We start from the raw sequence: 24,056 nt of genomic DNA, 5'->3' as shown, positions 1-24,056 counted from the left end.
AAGGGAATTATTGTAAACCAATGTTATGTTCAGCTAAATGGGAGAAAAAATATCCAGCTAGGCAGAACAGCGCATTTTTACCCAAGTGAAAACTGTTGAACTACTGTTGCTTTCCTTATTAGAGGAGATGCTTTCAATTTAAAAAATCAGATCCCCAATAAATGAATGAATAGAGGGGATAAAAGTATTCACTGTGAGCTGGAGAAGAGTGGATAGATATGTTGTAGGAATACGTGATCCATACATGCGCAAGATCAATACATTACAAGCTTTTTGAAATTTAAAAAAGAAGAAAACATTACAAGCTTTTTGAAATTTAAAAAAGAAAAACATTTACATAACACCCGTGGTAATGGGCAGGAAGATGTCATGGTTGGTAGTCACTCAGTGGAATCTGGGTTATAGACTGGAAACTTCTGCAGTAATTCTAAGCAAGACAACTTTCAACGTTGTTGATGGTGACATCATTATTAGGATCCTAGCAAAAAAAGCAAAGGGTTGTGTGTGTGCATGGATGTGTGTGTGTGTGTGTGTGTGTGTGTGTGTGTGTGTGTGTGTGTGTGTGTGTGTGTGTGTGTGTGTGTGTGTGTGTGTGTGCGCGCGCGTGCATGTGTGTGTGTCCGTATGCATGTGTGGGTGAATGTGTGCATGCGTGAGTGTGTCTGTGTGTGTGTGTGTGTGTGTGTGTGTGTGTGTGTGTGTGTGTGTGTGTGTGTGTGTGTGTGTGTGTGTGTGTGTGTGTGTGTGTGTGTATTTATGAATGGGTGCATGTGTCTACATGTGTGTGCCTGCTGCTCAATGATAAACAATTATGTAGATTTCAATATCTAAATCACACCTTCTTGCAACAGAAAGGAGTGTATATTAATACTGTGCTATTTTCACACAGTTTATCTTATTGTGAAGTCTTGAATGGACTGTTTTCTTTTTTCATCAGCTAAAACTTAGTTTCCTGGTATTTTGCAATTTTTTTCAGATGAAACCATTACTATGCAAAATTAGTTATTATGGAAATGTTCCATTTCTGAAAATTTTCATAATGCTCTGACAGTTTGTATGAACATATTTCATACTAACTACATAGTAACGAAAAGAGGAAATACTTTGAATGAGATAACTGTGTGTTTTTCCACAGACTTCAATATCATTTTTGCTTTATGTTCCCTCAGAGATGGTGTTCCCTATTGTGAAGCAGATTATCATAAACAGTTTGGGATTAAGTGTGAAACATGTGACAGATACATCAGTGGCAGGGTCTTAGAGGTAAGTCTCATATTAAAAAATGATGTAAACTTCACTCTATAAACTGTATAATGGAATAAAAGTATACACGTTGTTCTTGTTTATGAGTGCATGCTTTCGTGATTCACATATTTTCATATGTAACTGCACATATGTGCATATAAACTAAACTCAGTAAATATGCTGAAATTGCCAGTTTGTTAGATGGGATCATCTCTGGATTGACATTATATGGGTACATTTTCTGTTAAAAGCCAGGCTGCAGTAACTTCCATGCCAGGAGAATTGAGACATGCGCTCACTTGGAAGCACGCATGCTCTTTCTTTTACAAACAAGTGGCTCTGGTTTCCAAGAACCTGCATAATCATCCATTTATCTGAGAGAAATGAAATTCTATAACCTGGCTTAGTCTCATCAAGTGAATAAAGAGCCTGTTTGATGGATGCCATAGGACTGAGGTGGTCCAAGGGGAACTCTTCTGATTAGAGATCGTTTTTTACTCTCCTTCAGCAGCCGAAGTGAAAATTAAGTCATGCCACTGGCTTCCCAGAGGGTCTCAATTACATCATCTCTGTAAATACCATCACATTATAGATGAGTGCATGTTGGGAAAGTGTGCTTCTGTGTCTCCACTGTTGCATTTACAGACCGAATATTGGTTTCAATTCCTGCTGTCAGATTATCCATTTCCTTATGCAAGAGTTCCAAATATCTTAGATTTCTATGGATGTTATTTGACAGAGTATAATTTGACTGAATCTCACTGCACTGGCAGCACATTCAGTGAAACTACATTACCTGAAAGAAGGTAGTCAATGGTATATGTGGTAAAGAAATTCCCCCAAAACACACACACACACACACACACACACACACACACACACACACACACACACACACACACACACACACACACACACACCTCTAAAGTGAGATACTGTTTGTTAATTTAGTGAAATGTATATTCCTGGAAACTGTGATTATATTCACAAATGTGGTTCCTTCTGAATGTATAGCAAAGTAACACCACTGTAAATGGCAGCTGTAGCTTATAACTGAGTACAGAGATCTTATCACTGTAGTGCTCACATGTAAGAGCTAAGTAAAGCTGCTCTAGGTTGCAAAAAATAGTACAACTCTAAAATAAATCTTAAACCTTAAAAAAATTACAAACACACACATGCATATATATATATATATATATATATATATATATATATATACACACACACACACACACACACACACACACACACACACACACAAGAACATAGCCATCTACTTACTCATGTTTAGAATCATAGAACTGAAAGGAAAGTATTATTTGTCATTTGTGATGCAAACCCAAGACCTCCAGCATACCATGCAGGTTTTACTGCCAGTGGACAAACAACAGTCGCTGGACTGCTATGTGTTAAGTTGTAAGGAAAAAGGGAAAACGTAACCCCTAACTATACAGACATTCTTGTTAGTCCATCAGTAGTGACAGCAGCACAGTATGCTGGAGGTCTTGGGTTAAGGGCATAAATAAAGCTAGTTTGAGCTGTTGTTTTTGTTTTCACTTCTATGCTCTCAAGCCTTTAAGAAACTTACCAGTGATGGCATCCACTCACCTTTCTCTGAATACTGCCCTCAGACTCGAGTTTTCATGGATTACTTATTTTAAAAGCAGAGAACTTTTATGCTTGGCATTGTAAATAAGAAGTCAGTTCTTTGCAACTTGTTAACAGCTGAGCATAAAAGCGTAATACTTTAACTAATTTAATATATTTTAATAAGGAAGCCAAACTTCACAATAATATCAGCAGAAGCAAAACCAATGTGTATGGCATAGTAATTGAGAACCTCCCAGAAATGCTTTGCATAGACAGCAGCTAGAAATCTTGAGGGAAGAGCTCATAACCAGCTTTAATTGAAAACTAATTAAATTGCTGTGGAAGGTTTCCTACCTAAGTTATTCATTCAATACCCCATTATCATATGATGAGCTCTCCCTTTATAAGACCGTAATTTTTAGATTGAGCAGCACTTGGGTTCAACACTATACATTTTTGAAAATGTCTGACATTGTGCATAATGTCCACTGTATAACTTTTGTCAGCAATCAGTCATTATCTTTTCATAATTCCTTTGTCACTTCTATGGAATTGTAGGTAAACTACTAGCCTTCACTTAAACCAGAATATATTCTTGCTATTTCCCTTAGGATAAAAAAAAGGGTTGCAGTCTTTTAAGAAAGAATGTGGATGGCACTTCATGTGTAAATGTCTAAATGGAATGTCAAGAGGAAATGTGAACATTTTGAAGGATATAGTGCTTTTGTTACAACAGGCACAGACAAAAGATTTTTTCATTATCTTTGGTTACAGCAGGTACAAGTACAGGATTCTTTTTTGCAACTTCTTCCAGTATCAGATGTATTTTATGGCAAATGTCCAAGGACCTCTATGATGCTTATTCCCAAGTTTGAATGATATTGAACGTCTTTGCCTGAGTTAAAGAATTTCTTCCTGTAGATTTTTGCTTTCAAATCCATTTAAAACATGTCATATGTTTATCTCAGTCTTCTTAACATGAGCATTTCTGTCAGAGCGAAGCCTGTTACTATCTGACAGGTAATTCTGTAAATGAATAAGAATCTTGACAGTGCTGTTTCTACAGATTTACCTTTCGTTTATTCATACCTTCTCTCAAGTCCTCTGATTTAGGTGATTAGAACTGAAGCATTTAATGGTATAGAGGTAATATGATGGATTCCACATCTCTTCATAAAGTTTGCAGATGCCAAAGTCAAACAGCAACACCACTAATACAACATTAACATTTCTGTTATTCAGTTATAAGGTGTGAGACAGCAGAATTCATGGCATGCATAATCGACCACTCAGAATTGGCAACTATCAACACAAGAAAATGAGTTACATATTGTATATGCCGTTGGGGCTGTTTCTTTTGGGGATACTCCCATGAATGTAAAAGTGCAGTCAGCAACAATTTACTGCTGGTTTATAGTTGTCATGTATTTACTATTTTTTCAACATCCTGAGTTATAACAGCCTATAAATATATATATATATATATATATATATATATATATATATATATATATATACACACACACACACACACACACACACACACACACACACACACACACACACATATATATTATGTTAAAGCTTGTTATTTGAGGCATTTCAGGAAGATCTTGATGTAATATTTTCAGCACTGCAGACGGACTGTATGATAACTTATGATTCTAGTCCCCACAATATTCACCTATAATGCTCTGATAGCTTAACTGTACAAGTGCATTAAAACATAATGTTTTGTTGAGTAAGTAAAAGTCTGAGTGCAGTGTTTTGTTAATGTAGAGGTCTAACTGACTGCTTGGATATGGTAATGTTGAACTCTTTGTCTTGCATAAGAACTGGAACCATCCTCAACATAAGATCTTAAAGTCCTTATCACATGGACAATCACTGCATGACCATTATCGGATAATTATTGAGGCAGAAATATGTCACTGGCAAGGCCACCATGAAGAGGCTTGCATAGTAAAAACCCTAATAAAAAATGTATGTGGTTAGTTTATGAAAGCATCTCATTGGTTATGGCTAAAATGACTAAAAAAGTTAGCCAAATTTTGGAAATAAATATTCTTTTGGCAGTTATCTTTCTCTTGATCCAAATGTATGTGTATCTTTGTGGCAAAGTGTGTAAATATTTTTCTTCTCTTTATTTATTTGTTTGTTTGGTTGTTTACCCCATTGTTGGCCAGGTTAGTCCTACTAGGCTAGTGACTTCACGGGAAACCCAAGGTGGTATTTACACTACTAACGTAAATTTGGCCAGAGCATCGGAGAAATTCTCCTTCTCCTTTCAGTAAGTGCCATGGGATGTCTTACAGCTCAAGCAGTTGGCATATCATCCAAAGGATAATACTAAGGACTGCGGTATCTCTTAATTATGCGGTGTCAACAGTCTGAAAATAATCCAATTTGTTAAATGTACACTATCAGAGGAATGCCATTTATTATGCAGTAAAAATACTCAGGTTGCAGCACTAATTCTCTGTGCCTATTTTGCTGTTATACTTTTCATGTAATCTCTAATAATAGTCATCAGGATGAAGAACAGTCATAACAAGAATCATCTTTGACACTTAATGCTGGTCTTATGGAATATTATAACCTCAAGTTTGGCTCAGTTTTTTTTTTTAAGTCCATTCTTTTAAGTATGCATTCACGTACTTAACAAAACTGTAGATCTTTGACAGTCCAATGTATGAGTTGCTCACTACACACGGGTGTATTACGATTAATATCAAACATCAACACTTGGTCAGGCACGTCCATATCTGTAGGCCTTTCTGAATTAGGTTAATCTACTTAGCGCATTAGCACTGTATGACATTTTCCTTGTCTGTACATAATTTTATACTCCTGTATTGCTACTAGCACTGTCCATCACTGCACTAATGCACTGCTCATGATCCCATGTTCCCATAACCCCATGACCCATGTGCAGAAGAGATTTCTTTTTACTGAAAATGATAATTAGCAGCTTGTTGTATATGGGTAAAATGTAAGCAAATTATGAGCTCTTCAGAGTCTAAGAATTACTGCCAGTTCTTCCTTGTCTAATTATAGTCTAAAATTTCCATCAGAGTGTAGGTACCACAGGAAAACAACCTATTCTGATCATTTTTCAGGAATATTAGTTTCTGTTTTGAAAATTTCTTCTTTTACTACTATATGTATAGCAAGGAATTGCTCTGGTTTTGAAAAAATATAAATGTAAAATATACTGAATTGTAAACTATAACTGTGCAGACCATTTTTTATACCAGTAACACACTGCCTAAACATGGATCACACTACTGTAAGACAGAGTACTTCTATGAATCTTGTACTAGTATACATGATTTATAGGTGTGTACTCAACACACTAAGGTTAGAAGTAAGATCCTAATCATAGGTTCATAGGTAGATACTAGGCTATCTACCCTAGGGCATTTATAAGCCTAGCCAGAGTGTACTTGGCTTCCGCCACCCTACTAGATTAGCCTACTGTGCCTCTGTAAAGTAGGTCACAGAAGGTACCCTTTTAAGATTAGTTTACTGTGCCTCTGTCTAGCAGGGACACAGAAGAGATACCAGGGGTGAATTTGCGATTTCCCATCCATGCGTCCAGATTTCGCTTGAAGAGGGTCAGCGAGGGGCTATGTCTAACATGAATTGGGATTCTATTCCAGAGTGAGGGGAGCCTCTGGGAAATGAATCTGTCCCTCCAGCATGCCCTATTTATTTTTGTGTTGAGGTTTAGGTCCCTGGAGCGTGTAGCTCTAAGGGACTTGAATTTTTTGAGGTGGAGCATGTCCATTAATTCTAGGTTTGACATGGCTTTGTACGTCAGGCATAGATCGCTGCTGAGTAGGCGGTAAGCAACTGAGTAGAGCTGGAGTTTCTTTAGTCGAGCTGCATAGGACATCTGTTTGTAGCCCATGATCCTCTTGGTGAAGTACTTTTGGGGTCTCTCCAGTTGCTGCAGGTGTCGGGTAAGGTACATCCCAAAAGGGGCATTGTATTCAATTATGGGCCTGATGAGTGACGAGTAGAGGGGCACAATGACCTCTCTTGATCTAGATGCGAACCCTTTCGTGATAAGGTGGGCTATATAGAAGGTCTTTCTAACCACTTTGGCAATGTGATTATCAAAGGACAGATTGCTATCTACGTTGGTCCCCAAATCTCTAATTACTTCTTCCATACTTAATGGATTACCACCTATGTGGTAATTTGTGGGCACCTTGTTTTTCCCAAAGGGGATGACTATGCACTTTTTAGCATTTAGCTTGAGGCCATGGCTCTGGCACCAAGCATCCGTCTCTGTGAGACCCTTTTGGAGGATGCTTGTGTCAGCTGGAGATTCGATTATGGCCCCCAGTTTGCAGTCATCTGCAAACTTTGTCAGCCATAATCCCCCCGTGTTAGCCTGAACCTCAGAGAAGTATATACTGAACAAGAGAGGTCCCAGAACTGAGTCCTGTGGGACGCCACTTGTAACTGGTTTGGATTCGGACATGGCACCTGCAATTCTGACCATGTGGGTTCTATCTCTGAGCCAGTTTGCAACCCATCTTGTGATATAGGGGTTGATATTTAAGCTGGTAAACTTATTTATGATGCCCAAGTGGGGTATTGTGTCGAAGGCTTTTGTGAGGTCCAGGTAGGCTGTGTGGACTACCTTGCCCTCATCTATGGCTTTGGTAACTGTTTCAAAGAAATCAACTAGGTTTAAGAGGCAAGAGCTGCCCTTAACAAAGCCGAATTGGGTAGGGTCCAGTGTCTGGAGGCTCCCAATGTCTTTGTTTATGAGTTCCATGATAATACGCTCCATAGCTTTACAGATCAGACTAGTCAGGCTTATGGGGCGATAGTTTCCGGGGTCTGTTGTGGCACCACCTTTGTGGAGTGGAACCACTGTAGCTGTATGCCATTCATTGGGTACATATCCTGTAGTAAGGCTAAGTTTGAACAGTGACTTAATGTGAGGGTTCAGTTCTTCTTGGAGCTCGTGTAAGACACAGCCTTGGACACCGTCCGGTCCCATAGATGCTGTGTTTTTTGCTTTGGAGAGGGCAGCTTTCACCTGTGCATCTGTGATGTCAGGGAGGTTACATTCAGTTGGGATAGGCATTTGCTCCTTTGGGGGGGGGGGGTTGCGCTGAATCTGTCTGCCAGGATGTTGGCTATGTCTCTAGGTTCGGTTTATTTTGTACCGTTATGCAACAATTCAGAGCACATCTGGGAGTTTCTGCCCATGTTCCTGACATAACTAAAGAAGGCCTTGTGATTATCTTTAGTGTCTAGGGCAATTTTTCTTTCGAAACTGGCCTTTGATGATTTTATGAGGGATCGAAGTTTCTTGCTAATACTGATCAGAGATGCCTTCCCTTTTTGGGATTTTGCTCTGTCATGTAGTAGCTTCCTCCTTCTGTTGTATAGTTTATTTATGGCCGGGGTCCACCAGACCGGTCTCCTGTTTTGGAGGAGTGAGTCTTGGTTTTATTTGGGATAGCATGATCCATGCATTCCTGCAGGTGCTCATAGAATGCATTTGTAAAGGATTCTGCGGATTGGGCTGTATTATCCTCTGGCCCAGGGGCTTTGAAGGATTCCACCTCAGTCTTGAGAAGTGCAAAGTTGGCTTTTGAGAAATTCTTTACAGTGATTTCCTTGGCTGGGGGTGGGGACGGGATATGGATGTCCAGGGAAATTTGTTTATGGTCTGATCTTACCAATGAGGGGTTTACCTCTGGTGTGGAAAATAGAGTCCCCATGTTGGTGATGACCAGGTCCAGTATGTTGTTCCCTCTTGTGGGAGTGGTGACCAGTTGTTCCATTGCGTTAGAGTTTATAAATTCAAGGAACCGTTGGGTGAGGGTGTTTGAGCTTGAGTAGTTTTCCCAGTCAATGTTTGGGTAGTTGAAGTCACCCAATAACATAGTGTTTGGAGAGACCTTCATATTCTCCAGTGTTCTCAGGAATGCCAAGTAGGGTTCCTGTAATAGGGAGGGTGTTCTGTAACAGGCTACAAACTGAAAGGCAGTTTTGCACACTGTTAGTTGCACATGGATGGTTTCCGATGCTTCGTGCAGTGCCACTAACCTGGAGGTGTAGGTATCTTTGATGAATATAGATACTCCCCCTCCTTTTGTGCTTCAGTCCGAGTTTTGAGGTTGAAACGCATGTTATAACCTGGTAGTGCTGGGGTGCTCTCAGGAGCCTTGAACCAGGTTCCTATTACTGCACAGACATCGATTTTCTCCATACTGAGGAGAGCCTCGAGTGCGTGCATCTTGAGGTTTAGACTTCTGGCATTGAGTAGCATTACCTTTAGTTTTTTTATCCTTGGGTTGTCTATGGAGGTGGGTTTGTCCTTTGAGCCTTGCCTAAAAAAGGCACTATGGGGGTGGCAAGAGCCTTGGCTAGTATACGAAAGCCTAAGGGTGACAGGTGCAAGCCGTCTCTAGCGAAGCAATGTGGCTTGTCGAGCATGTCATCCAAGGCTGACAGACACTGGACCCCCTTTGAATGACACCAATACTTTAGCCAATTGTTGAAACTTATCATTTTGTCTTTATACTGTGGCATCATTCTTGGTGAGGGCAAGATGCTACTCAAGGTCAGGGTCATACCAGCCTGGGCTACATGGTCAAGGTTTACTGTATTTACAAGTTTTACTTCTCTGTTATGTAATCTGTTTTATTGTAACACTAGGTAATCTATACTTCATAATTAAATCATAAGAATGCTTTTTGAACACACTTTTTTTCTCTGCTATCAGCAAAAACTGCAGTAAAAATATGTTTTATTAAAATGTTTATTCTGAAAAGTGTTATTTATTTAATTTTATTTTGCATTAGCTGACCAGGATAGTCCAAATGGGTGTAAGAACCCATTTTCAGCAGAGGCCTGGGGAGAAAAGCTCCAGACAACAAAAATGACATAGACTGTACAATCTCCACACAGCAAATAAAGTAATAACAAATAATAAATAAGGTACATTCATTGAATATCATTGCAGTCAAGTCTACATGAATAACATTTCAGTCAATGAATACAGAGAGGAAAACATATTTACATTGTATTCATTCCATGTTAAGAATAATTGTATTACTTTCCAAATTACATCTGATACCAAGTGAGAAAGTTTTTGCTCAGTTCATCCTGTGGCTCTAACACATCTGGGATTATCTAAGAAGCTCTTTGAGCTCTATTTTAAAAGTTTGTAGTTGTTTAATTGGCTTGATGGGATAGGGACTGAATTCCAAAGCTTGGAGATGTAGCTGGAGTACAGTGCATAAATTCAGATGACCCTCTTTCTACTTTTTTGTAGTGTAGATATTGTTGAACTGTGTGAGCCTGATGTTTCTAAATGAACTGACACTAGAAAAATGAGATAACAGCTGGTGCTGCTAATAACCTCTGTAGACACACTTACCTGGCAAGCTTCTCACCTCTTTTAATACCTCCTTCTCATTTGCAAGATCTCTGCTAAGTCTTGTATATACTGCTCCTTTTACCTCGCATAGTGTGATAAGAAATTAGCAGGGAAACTTCTAATGCTTAAGCTGTGCTGCTTGTGTATCTATTAATAGCATTAAGACCTCTGAACTTCCAGTAAATAGTGTATCACTCAGAATAATGAAGGCAGTCTTCCTACAGTGTTCAAAGACTGAACAACATGCAGTGTGATTCACTTTAGTCTACATGCTACAGTAACAAGGGTGTAGGAATAAAAGGCAGCAGCAGTCCACATTCATGTGCAGGGCATTTAAATTATCAATTTTGTACCTCTTTCAGTCTATACCAGACACCAGCTGTACTAGTAGGAGAATGGCTGGGCAGTTTCCTTACTTTGTATCCTTCAGTTTTGGCATGAAGCAGTTCTACACCCCTTGTCATGACTGTACAATAGGTGTAATTTACAAAACAGACTTTGCATTGAAGTTGTCATGTTATGGTTGTAGTGTTATGATTGTGTACACCACAGTCAACACAAGGACATGCCTTTGAAATCCGTACTTCTTTATTTTATTATATGGCCTGCCATTCTTAGAAATGGGGATTTTTTGCATATCTGTGTTATTCTACATCAAAATATTGTCATTTCTTGGAATATGAAGATTGGGGTCCTTTGCTGGGGCAGGTAGTGTGCAGTTCTCCTGACACAATTCCTTGTCCCTCCTACTCCAGAGTTCAGTGTGCTGTTCACATGTTTATAAATCATGGACTGTGCTGCATATCAAGAGTGCAGCTGATATAAACAATCCTGAAATGTCTCACAATTCCAGTGCGTACTGATATGCCTAACATACAAAGCTATGTCAGACCCAGAGCTGTTGGACATGCTCCACTTAAAGAAATCCCAGTCCCTCCGAGCTACACGCTCTAGGGACCTAAACCTTGTCACCTCAATAAACAGAACATGCCGGAGGGATCGATTCCTGTCCCAGAGACTTCCCATACTCTGGAACAGACTACCTATCTATGTCAAACAGAGCTCCTCATTAGCACTCTTCAAGAAAAATCTTGATGACTGGATGGGATATAGGAAATTCACCCCAGGGATCACTTCTGTGGCTCTGCTCGACAGGGGCACAGGAAAATAAGTTTCTTGGGTGGCGAAAGCCAGGGTACCTTTTTGGCTAGGCTTATATAGGCCCTAGGGCTAATAGCCTAGTACCTACCTATGAACCTATGATATACACTACCGTGTACTTGCAAGAGTCCAGGTATGTAGTAGGCATTCAAGTGAAGTTCCACACCATGGTCTGTGATTTATAGTGAATCAGAGAGAACTCTCTGGAGGTGCTTTTGAATTTTATGATGGTCCAGATATAGACTAACAATTCAGAAGTGAAGCAGGATATACCCAGTGTCCCATAATCGATAATATTTTGTTCAAGAAACCGTGACTGGGCAATGCACCGTTCTTTTACAGTAATCCTGACAGGACTGGATTTTCATATCAAATGCACTCGCATTATCTACAGTTGCCATTTTCTTTTATTTCCTCCTTTCAAATGAATATAAATACTAGATTCTTTAAAAAGTAGTATATTTCATTGTCAAAAATCTAAATGTTATAACCCAAACATAAAAGTTCAAACATTATAAATGACCCAACAACTATAATGCAAAATCAAAACTTCAAGGCAGGAAAAATAAATCCAATGTGCATAGTTTAGTAGTTAGGAACCTTCCAGATGCACTGTGCAGAGACAGCATCAATCTAACAGTCAGGATGAAGGAGTTTAGAAACAGCCTTATTTGAAAACTAACTAAATGTACTTCACATTGAAAAACTTGAAAAACTTACTCTAAACAGTGTGTACACTTAGTGTAGTAGTTTAGTAGGTCTGACATTTTGCGACTCATCACCCAGTAGCCACAGTAGATAACAGACTGCCTTTATATCCTACTATATAACAATCATTATGTAGCATCACAGAAGTTCATGCTCTTAAAAATGTATAGGAGTTTGGTTAACAGCATTCTGTATAATTCACTAGACTGACACAGTCAGGATAAATGTCTGCAGCACATTGTCAAAGCTGTTTTCTAAGTCAAGCTATAGAAAGCATTTCTCCATATCTGAACAAACTACTTTCATAAATTAACATGCATGATAGTGCATTTGTGTAGACTAAGGGTTCCTGATGAAATTTGAAGGACTGTGATTGTGAACTTCACAATTGTGGAAGTATAGGTGCAAATACAGAGAGTGTTTATGAGTCCAAGGTTGCATTATCATGAGTATTTCTGCTAGAGGTTAGTATATATAAGGAACAGGGCTAGGTTTCTTGGAGGTAGAAAAATATAATGCAAAAATGGTTTAATAGTGTAATAGTGCATTTCAAATTTTATGTTTGTTTGTTTTTTTTGTTTTTTTTTGACTCACAGTTTATGTTTCGGGCAATCAGTACCTACATTTGTGAGTTCAGAACTGTAATAGGGAACTGTATACCACCCCCATAGACCACCACTACATGATCCTGGACTGGATATCACTATTTTAGTTTCTCTGTCATTAATTGCCTACAAGACTTACTTAAATACTTAGATGACTTAAAATTGTTCAAGATCATTCATTTTAACAAGCATCAATTTAAATCAAAGTTCAGGTTACTGTCAACCTGAATTCCCAAGTCACTTACCACTGGGCCTTCTCCTAGGGGTGTGTTGTCAGTGTTGTAATTTGCAGGGGATGGATGTCTTCCCAAAAAGTATAATTATGCATTTTTTTCATTTTATGCCATGTGATTTTTTTTTCCTTGAAGAGTAGAGCAAGAATATATGTTAAACAGTATGACTATAGAAATACCAACTTCTTTCTCAGACTTGTGAGCAACTGCTAACCAATAACTAAGCTTTGATCTACACATACATGATCTGTGTCTTAATGCAACTCCAACAGTAGTAGAAGCAATGGGTCTTATAAAAAATTATTTACAATCATACTTAGATATGTTATCGATACATGTATGAATTGCAGGAGTCATTACTGGGCACATTGCGGGTGCTGCAAAAAGCACTTCTGGTTAACGTCAAAGATTGAATCAATACTAATTTCATGAACTTTAATTGTACTTTAAATTAGGAATGGGGTCCATTGCTGTCATGGTATTAGAAACTCGAAAGATTTGGAGAAATTAAAAAAGAGAGTAACTAAGATTATAAGTGCTGTAGATGGAACCCTGGATGGTAGATCTCTAGCTGTTATGATCCGATTGTTGGTCCACATAATTAAGTCAGCACTGCAATGTTGCTTCTCACTTTGTTCCAAATACAGTAGAATGTGATAAAACAAGTGCAACAAATAATCCTAAAAGGTTTGATTTTGAATCCATCCCCACATCCACCATCAGGAAATACTTTCTCGGACTAAAGTCAACTACACTTGCCCCTGGCAGCCTTACCTAGCCTCCATCCTTAATAAACTGCTCTATCATAAAAAATCTATGTCCTTAAAATATGGAAAAAAATTCTTATCTCTCATCTCTACTTGATGGTGACTCCTGTACTGGTATCGCCATTTACAGGGTAATATCCATTCTGTCCAAGGTCTTAGAAAAAATGTGTCCAATTCCAGATACTTAAATTTGTTACCACAAACAACTTAGTAAGCCTTGCACAGCACAGTGCCTGGTCACGACAGCACTATAGCAGCCCCACTCTGCTTTGCTACCACCATCAATAGCAACAGAAATGCAGGCAACTTGGTAGCAGCATTTTTTCTTTACTTGTCAAAAGGTTTTGACATCATGTCCCATCAAATGCTACACTACAAACTCTCCTCCCAAGGACTTCAACACTCATTTCTCACCTAGTTAAAAGTTACTTCTGTGATAGACTTCAGACTGTAGTATGAGAAATGACATATCTCCGTTTCTCTCTGTCTACATAGTGGTGCCTCAAGGACCTGTCCTTGATCCCTTGCTATTCAGTGTTTTTATCAACAAACTACATGCTGCAAGTAATCATGCTACAGTTATTCAGTATGCTGATGTTCCACATTTGTTTGCACTGCCAAAAAACCTACAACAACTTCAAATCGAAATACAGGAATCCTTCAGCTCCATTGAAATATAGCTCCATAACTCACAATTACTATTACATCCTAAAAAGACTAGACTTATTCTGTTCAAACCTAAAAGTGCTCTAATAGCAAACTTCTCTCCACCTTAATTTCTTCTGACCAGTCTAAAATTGAACATGTCACTTATTCCAACCACCCAGGTTTCATTACAGATAATTCCATGAAATTTGAAGATGACGCAAAGCATGCTAACAGCAAAAATACCACCAAAAAATGTTGGCGCCCTATTTCACCTTATCTGAATGACCAGGCTAGGCAACCCATTGCCTCCACTCTGATGTTACCCACCCTCCTATATTCTGCTCCTGTATTTGTCAAACCTGCAAGCTACCCAAATCACCATATACTAGAATAAAATGGCTAAACTGACAGTTTATAGGCCTTATAGATCCCATCAATACATTGTACTAAAACAGATAAATTGGATAGAATTGCTTCACTATCTAATATTCACACAAAAACTGTTCACAGTCTAATTTTCCAACTTTAAAAATGTCTAACACTAAAAGTATTGTACAACCTTACCTTCCATCTAGAACTCTGCTCTACTGACAAATACTTACTGCATCCAGTAATTAAATCAAATTGTTCTGCAGGTGACTCACTGTATTCCTGTTATGTCTCTTTGGAATTCCATTCCCCTCTCACCCAAACAAACGTATAACCCAAACTCCTTCAAACTACAATTGAAACAGGCTACATCTTAGAAAAAGATAGGGGACTATATTATATCAAAGGGAAGTTGGTTAACTAGGCAAATTGTAATAAAATACATATGTAAGGGAAGACAAATTTGTTTATAATCCAATTTAAAAGAATACCCACAATTGTTAAGAGTACATAAATGAGATACCCTACACAGACGGTGATAATAAATCTGTACTGTTTAACTTCTATATTGAAATGTTTGATGCGGTGGTTGAAGAAGAATGTTTATTCTTGATAATGTGTCTACAAAATGAGCACTTCTGCAATCACAATCTGGACAATATAGTTAGTCAAAGGTAGAAGGGAAGGGGGGGGCTAATCTGGAACACACAATCTAAATGGAAGAAACACCTTGTAGTAAATAAGTACATGAAAAACTAATGGCATAAATGGTATATAGACCTAATCCTGATGTATACGTAATGTAATGAACCTACAGTAATAACCTCTGCTTTACACTATTTCTAAATGTAACACAAATGAAATAAACTAAATCCACTCAAAAAGGACTGAAACCAGGAGCCAGCAGGAATAAATAGATGAATAGGTATACAGTTACTCCAAAACAAAGAGAATCCTTGATGTCAGAGTCGACACTTCGTTATTGCAACACAGTAAATGCAAGCGCTTTCGTCTCTGTCAGTTCAGAGACTTTATCAAGATACAGAAAGAAATAGGAAACACCCCATATATAACCCTGACCGAATTAACACCTTAACAAAACATCACACAATTAATTTAAGTTCAAGATAAATAAGTTATAAAACACACATATAAATATTTATACATACATAAAAGACCAAAACTTCTTTAAGAATAAATACGTACATACTAAAAATGTATTTAAAAAACTTACATGATAGAAACATTCATATAAAAGTAAGAAAATTAATACACTTGAAAGGCACTCACCTTTCAAGTGCCTTTAATTTCAAAAAAGAAGCCAGGGGAAACATATAATTTAATCCTGACCAAACAGTTGCATTCATTCTAAGCTGCCAGTATGCTTCCAACCTTTCTAACTACAAAGGCCATGGAACCCCCTCAGATCCCTTTTCAGCACATCAGTAACAACAAACTTAAAAGAATGTCCCTCATATTTCATACAATGCCTAGCTAAGGCATTCACTTTATTCTTCAGTCTAATGTCCCTAACATGCTCATAGATTTGATTCCTAAGTTTCCTCTCAGTTTTGCCTACATAGAAACAGGGGCATTGCATACATAAAGCACAATAAGTTCAAGTGTATTCATTTTTTTCCTTTTATATGAATGTTTCTATCATGGAAGTTTTTAATACATTTTTAGTATGTACGTATTTATTCTTAGGGAAGTTTTGGTCTTGTATGTATAACTTATTTGTCTTGAACTTGCATTGAGATTGGTTTTATTGATTATACTTTTGTTTTAGGGAAGTTTTAAAAAAGTCTTGTAGGTTGAAGGTCAAGGAAATTAATTGTGTGATGTTTTGTTAAGGTGTTAATTGGGTCAGGGTTATATATGGGGTGTTTCCTGTTTCTTTCTGTATCTTGATAAAGTCTCTGAACTGACAGAGACGAAAGCACTTGCACTTACTGTGTAGCAATAAAAAAGTGTGGACTCTGACATCAAGGATTCTCTTTGTTTTGGAGTAACTGTATACTTCATCTGTTTATTCCTGCTGGCTCCTGGTTTCAGTCCTTTGCGGATTTAGTTCTAACTGTGTAAAACTGGTTAGATTAAAGGTACAAGAGCAATTTGAAATGTATGCTTGTGATACCTGGATGCATACTGAATGCTACATGTAAATGATTATAATTAATTTTAGCACTGATAATGAACAACATTAACTATGGGCAGGATTCACGAAAGCTTGCACGGAGTCTAAGAGTAGTGTAAGACTCCATGCAGCCTTCGCGATCCAGGAACAGCCCAAAGTCCGTGTAAGAGACAAGCTAAAACGTCTCTTACACGGAGCGGGCGTGGATAAGCTAGTCACCTCACTTGCAGCCGAATAGCATGCAAATGAGGATGATTAGCGATCCAGGAAGCCCAGAGCAGCCCGTGTAAGAGCCGTTTTAGCTGCAGAAATGTACTCAGTTGACAACTGAGAACGTTTCTGCAAAAACCGTAATGGAGCCATGTCAGCTCCAAATAAAGGGTGCATATGTGTCAGGCAGCATGCCAATGGCCAAATATGTGGCCATTGGCAAGGTAACCTGATGCAAATATATTAAAAATATTTTTTTTTAAACCCAGCGCAGCCCCGCGCAAACGGGCTGCGCTGTATAAAACATAAAAACGAAGGTTATAAACCCACAAATGTGGGTTTTATGCAATACATGGAATGTCAATGCAGGGACCAGCAGACCAAAACCAACATGGCCACCGTGTAGTGGTTGCTAAGGGGGGAAGCTGAGTCTAAGAGATGTAACTAAGCATTAGTAGGCAATCTGATGCAAATGAGTGTTAGGATACTGAATTCCACTGTCACATAGCAAATGAGCACAGTCTGAGTAGTGTAAGAGTTACAGAAGGGGGAGGAACAGAGTAGGAGATAGGTGACATCACAGGGGAATGGTAGAAAGAAATGCAGTTCATTGGAGGTCAGAGTTACATGACAGATGTCAGACAGATATCATGGAAAGAGGTGTGCCACTAGATAAGCATGAGAAAGTCAAGAAATGGAAGGTGTACACTGTTGCCTACACCAAAGTTTCTTGCTGGGTGCATGCGCGCATGCGTGCCATGAAGCGCGAGTAAGGCAGTGTGCGTGTAAGGCAGACTGAGCATGTGGGAGCATGTTGGGAGATGTTTAACACTGTTTGCACGGGTGTGCATGCGTTTTAATCCGAATAAGCAGATTCTGAACCATGTAAGCATGTGTGCGCGCGTGTAAACCACTGTGAGCGTGTTTCTGCTGGTTTGCACACGGCTCCTCCCTGAGGAAACAGAGGAAAAAGGAAGCAACAGATTTAGTAGGAAGCTAGCAGGGAATACTGCTGGAGCTAGCAGGTGAAAACAATTAGAAGCAGGCAATTACACAGGCAGAATAGTAGCCCAGTCCAGCACTTAAAACTCTGCAAACAGCAGTGCAGGATGTTTCTCTCAAGAGACACTGCAAGACAGGAGTAAGTTATTAGAAGTGAAAACTGAAAAAGCTGAACTCAGAGCAGAAATGTTAGGGGCTGCCATAGCTGTCATAATGAGACATAGGCGACTTGCTGAGGGTGGTGACAATGCAGATGGTGCCAGACAACCCACAGTGAGGAGACGGAGAAGAGTGTACAGGCCCAGGGTCACCTACCACGGGTTACATAAGCTGGAGATAGTAGAGCGCTATAGAGTGGACAGAGACCTCCTGCAGCAAATAGTGGAGCTGTGCAGGCCACACCTCACACACAGAACCAACAGAGGGGAACCCATCCCAGTGGAAACCAAGGTATGTGTTGGCCTAAGAATACTAGCAACAGGTACCTTCCAGAGACCAACTGGTGATATGATGGGGATATCACAGGCATCAGCCTCCAGGGTACTGCACCAGTTCCTGGATGCCATGTCAGCACATGTCGGTGATCATGTATATTTCCCCAATGCCCATGAGGTATTGGCCAGCAATATGCATCTCTTCCAGCAAGTAGCGGAATACCCTGAGGTAGTGGGTGCAATAGACTGCACGCACATATGCATCAAAGCACCAGCCGGTGAGCGGGGTAGGGCATACATCAACCGCAAGGGCTTCCCCTCCATCAACTGCCAGGTCGTGTGTGATGCCCAGGGCATAATAATGAATGTGTGTGTGTGCTGGCTGTCCTGGGAGCTACCATGATTCCCACATCTGGCATTTGACGCAGCTGTACCAGACATTTGCCAATGGGGACATCCCGCACGGACACCTAGTGGGGGATGCAGGTTATGCACTGGAGCCGTGGCTGATGACACCCATCAGAAATGCGCACACACCTGAACGGGAACGCTATAATGAGGCACACGCACAAACATGTAATGTAATAGAGCGTGTGTTTGGGCTGCTCAAGTCACGGTTCCGGTGTCTGGACACATCTGGTGGAGCCTTGCAGTACACACCAACTACATGTACCCAAATTGTCATGGTATGTGCTATGCTACATAATATGATCTTGCGAAAACAGCTGCAGCAGGACCAGCATAGGGCTGGGCCAAACAGCCCCCACCATTGCCAAGGCCATCACAGGCAGAGCGTGACTCGGAGGAGGAACAACCTGAGCCTGCCCCAGTAGGCAGAAGGAGGCGTGCCCAGTATGCCCTGGCCTTGGCAAAGAGGCAACGCATAGCACATACACTGGCTCAGTAGGAACTCTGGGAATGATACCCCCTCTGACTCACTCAAATAATAACATGGATGCCTACAATGACATGACCTGCTCACAAACATGTACAGGGAAGTGTAATATGTGCATCCGACAGAGGCAGCCCTGCAGCACCACCTGAGGCATGAATGCCATGTGTTAAGTAATGTAACACCATGTACTATATGCACACCTGAGGACCCTGACTAACATCCTACCCTCACCAAGCATCATGCCACAATATGACAATGAGATGATCAAGTGCAATAATTGACTGAAGTATCGCAGTTAGTCAAAGGGGATCCAATGTGTGCCAGTCTGGGATGACATGCTGAGCATGACATAATGCTCCACCTGCTAGGACTGGCGTGCACCTATCAGTGCAGGCCGTATGGATACTGGCAAAGGCTGTTGTTACCTACAGTGTGCCCTGAATAGGTAAGGCTCAAAACACAAACCTATCTCCATAGGTATCAGAAGGGATAAGAATAAGATAAGGGATAAGTCGAAACAGCAAGATGCATGCAGTCTAAACTCTCCCAGTATGGAGAATGTTGATATTTGTGCTGTAACAGAAAACTGAGTCAAGGCTCACAACAGCACCCTAACACTACCAGATTACACCTCATACTGTGCTGTACAGCCTCAAAACATGGAACAAGCTACAAAAGGAGGGTGACTAGCAAGAATTGTCAAGGATAACCACACCCCCATGTTGGTACCACAACAAGAAGCAGCATGGACTAGCCATGGTCAAGTAACAGTGGCTAAAACTGCCCCCCAGTTTATAGCCTGCTACAGACTACTGTCCCAACACCAGGAACTGCACCTGGCCTATGCTGGAATACATGAATATATCAAGTCCTCCAAACCACATTATATTGGGTGACTGAAAATACCCAGACATAGACTGGGAGCATTATACTAGCTCCAACAGTGTAAGACAAAAGTTCATAGAATCCATAAACCAAAAGGCCCAGGAACAACGTACCACTCCCACAAGAGGGTAAGCATACTGGATGTGATAATCAGCAACATGGGTACTGGATGGCAAGATGAGAAGTGTATTGCTCACTGGTAAAACCAGACCATAGAGTAATCACACTGGATATACAAATCCTGACCACAGTCCCTGGCCAGAAAACCACAATGGAAAACATGTGTAAAGCAATATTTGCACTCCTCCAAACTGATGTGGAATCCATTAAAGGTCCTGTGCAGGTGCAAAATATGGGCCACACCTCAGAACCTGTAATACAGCCATTCCATGAACACTGCCAGGAATGCTTGGATTATGCAATCCTAAATTAAAACAAGACACAATGCCATACACGCAGGCATCTGGCATGGTGGACACCAGCCATAACCAAACCATGCAAGAGAATGAGGAAGCTACTACATGATAGAGCAAACATAAACAATGAAGTAATCACTGATCAGTAGTATGGCAATAAAATATGTCCACACATACAATCCACTAAGGCCAGCCACAACAAGTTGAATCTGTGAATCCTGAGGCAATGTTACACCTGCCCCAAGTACACAGACAACCCCCAACTCCACCCAAGAAATACAAATATATGCGAAAGATGCAACCATCTATCCAAACTGGAGGCTGAGCTCCCTCAACTCAGTACTCCCAAAACTAGTCAGGAGGAGAAGGTAACCACACACACCACAAACACAGTCCCACATAGACCTATCACAACTGCAAACCAAACACATAAACACAGAAAAACATTCCCGGAGGCACAAATTACAAACACAGCACACCAACAGAGGCCTCTAAAGCAGACACCCAATCAAACAACCTCCAAACATAGCACATGCAACACATAGTACACAAAGCTGGTGTGCCAAACAGTCACAGGCCAGAAGGAGAAACAACATGCCTGATACAGTTGTAATAGGTGACTCCGTAGTCAGACACACTGCTGTCCCGCACCAGACTGAACAAGGGAAAGGGTACAGTAAGCTGCCTGTAGGCTGCCACAATCGCCACATAACAGAAGTATGCAGGTCACTCCAAAGCAAGTAGAAATATGATGCAGTCATAGTCCATGCTGGTGTGAATGACCTGAGATGTACCTCCCTAGACTACATGAAAAGAGACATAGATGAGCTCTCTGATTATGTAGTCCAGGCCGGTATGACACTCACCATTTGCAGCATCCTACCCTTACCAAGAATAATGCCACAGTACAAACACGGAATGATCAGTCATAGCAAGTGGCACACTTACTGGTATCATTCCAAGGGGATCCAATGTCTGTCTGCTTGGGATGTCATGCTTGACAAGCCACGCAGCTGTTCTTGGGATGGCTTGCACCTGTTACGCCTGGGCGTCTGGATATTGGATAAGGCCTTTGCCACCTCCATAGAGCCTTTTGTAGGCAAGGCTGAAAAGACTAACCCACCACCCTAGAAAACATAAGTGGAAAGAAACATAAGGGTAATGCTGACCAATGCCAGATGTGTAAACCCCAATATGCATGCTCCCAAGGCCATCCCCAGTATGGAGAACATCGTTGTCTGTGCAGTGACAGAAACCTGCTGCAAGCCTCCTGACAGCACACCAGCACTACCAGGTTATACCACATATCATGTGTTATGGCCCCAAAACCAGGAACAAAACATAAAAGGAGGGTGAGTATCCATATTCAGCACAGACACCCATACGTCCAGGTAACTGACAATGCACAAGGCATTGGAGTCCACCCATGTGCATCTAACTGTAGGCAAGACTGCTGTACAGTCTGTAGCATGCTACAGACCACACTCTCACACACAGGAACCCCACCCAGCCGTCCTGAAGACACTGGACAGTATGAATGTCCCACCAAATACCAAACAAGGTACCACAAATTACCACATAGGTGGTAAACCATTATGTATGGAAGGAGTAATCAGGGACCTAGGGACACAAGTGGACAGTAACCTGTTATGTGACACTCACATTGCCAATGTGGCTAGGAAGACTGTCTACATTTGACACCGTATCAGGAAAGGATTCACATCTATGCCAACAGAGGTCATTGTGCCCCTATACTGTTCTCTTATCACACCCATAATCTAGTACAATGCCTCATATGGGATGTACCTTACCTGACACCTGCAGCAGTTAGAAAGACCTCAAAGGTACCTCACCAAGAGGATAAAGGGTCTCAAATATATGTCATATGCTGCCTGGCTGTAGACACCCCAGCTGAATGCAGTCACATACTGCCTACACAGAGGCATTGCATGCCTGTTGTAGAAGGCCATGCCCAACACAGGAGTAATGGACATGCTCCACCCCAGAAAACTCAAAGCCATCGGAGCTGTGAGAGTGAGAGATGTCAACCTCAACAAATAATGAAATAGGATGTGCTGGTGGGACAGATACATAATCCAGAGGCTCCCCACACCCTGGATCAGAATCCCACTCCATGTTAGGCAGAGCCCCTCACTGACACTCTTCAACAGGTGTCTTGCCAAGTGGGTGGATGATTGTAGAGTTACACTGGGGGTCTTCACTGTGTCATGTCCAGACAGAGGCACAGCAAAGCAAATCATAAATGGCCATAATATTCACATAGCAAGGGGTGGCAAAAGCCACACACACTCTGGCTAGGCTAACAAATGCCCTAGGGTGGATAGCCTAGTATGAACCTATGAACCTATGAAGATACAAATTGTACAGGACACTAAGGATAATCCCAAGGCTTTCACAACTGATGGTAGGAACCATGTTGGGAATTCACAGATATGCTCTGAATCACACAAATATCACAAACACACACACATATTGCCAACATACATCCTGACAGGTGCAGTGCAACATCCCCCCCCCCAGAATGCAGAATATCTATCCCAGCAGACTGCTGGCCCCCTGACATTGCAGATGCTGAGGTAACAGCCAGCATCTACAAAGCAAAACACACAGCAGCAATGGTATGAGATGGTGTCCTGGGCTGAGTGCAACATGGACTCCAAGATGAATGGAATGCCAAATCACACTACTGCTCAATGTCAGCCTTACCACAGAATATGTACCCAAAGAGCAGTGTACAACAACAGTGGTCCTTCTCAACAAAGGTGTTGCTTGAATGGATAGTGAAAACTACTACCCCAGAATCCTGAGAAGCTTGGTCTGCACAGCTATGGAAAGGATCAGCATGTACCACAGACATAAAGATATTGGGGACCTACTGACACCGGACCCTACCCAGTGTGGCTTTCTTAAGTGCAGATCCTGCCACTAAACATGTTTGACTCAATTGAAACAGTCATTAAGGTCATTGATGAGGGCAATGTGGTCCACACAGCGTAGCTGGACCTTGCAAAGGCTTCTATACAATACCCTACATGTTCATTATAGATAAGCTCACCAGCTTAAATATAAACCCCTATGTCAGTAGAGGGGTTGCAAACCAGACCAAGGACAGAACAGACATGGTCAGACATGCTGCAGCCATGTCAGACTACAAACCAGATATAACTGGCATCCCACAAGGCTTGGTCCTGGGATCTCCCCCATCTGGTATATATGTCCCATAGGTACAGGCAAACATGGAAGGACTGTGTCTGAACATGTTTGCAGAGGACTACAAACTGCTCACCATATATGATCCACCAGCTGACACAAG

The 24,056-nt window shown here is 40.8% G+C and overlaps 1 protein-coding gene across 8 annotated transcripts in view; it reads left to right on the top strand.

The window, feature by feature from the left end:
* The window catches only part of ABLIM3 (actin binding LIM protein family member 3), a 3,936,655-nt gene that overhangs the window by 2,805,370 nt on the left and 1,107,229 nt on the right, over positions 1-24,056 (top strand). For all 8 annotated transcript variants that reach the window (XM_044069211.1, XM_044069207.1, XM_044069212.1 and 5 more), the window contains exon 6: positions 1,170-1,263. In XM_044069211.1, coding sequence (XP_043925146.1) covers positions 1,170-1,263 — 94 coding nt within the window. The remainder of the gene's footprint in view (positions 1-1,169; positions 1,264-24,056) is intronic.

The sequence above is a fragment of the Protopterus annectens genome, chromosome 4.part0, assembly GCF_019279795.1.
Source record: "Protopterus annectens isolate FY-2018-M chromosome 4.part0, PAN1.0, whole genome shotgun sequence".
NCBI classification, from domain to species: domain Eukaryota; kingdom Metazoa; phylum Chordata; order Ceratodontiformes; family Protopteridae; genus Protopterus; species Protopterus annectens.
The sequence above is the reverse complement of the archived record's forward strand: the minus strand, read 5'-3'. Positions and strand labels throughout refer to the sequence as shown.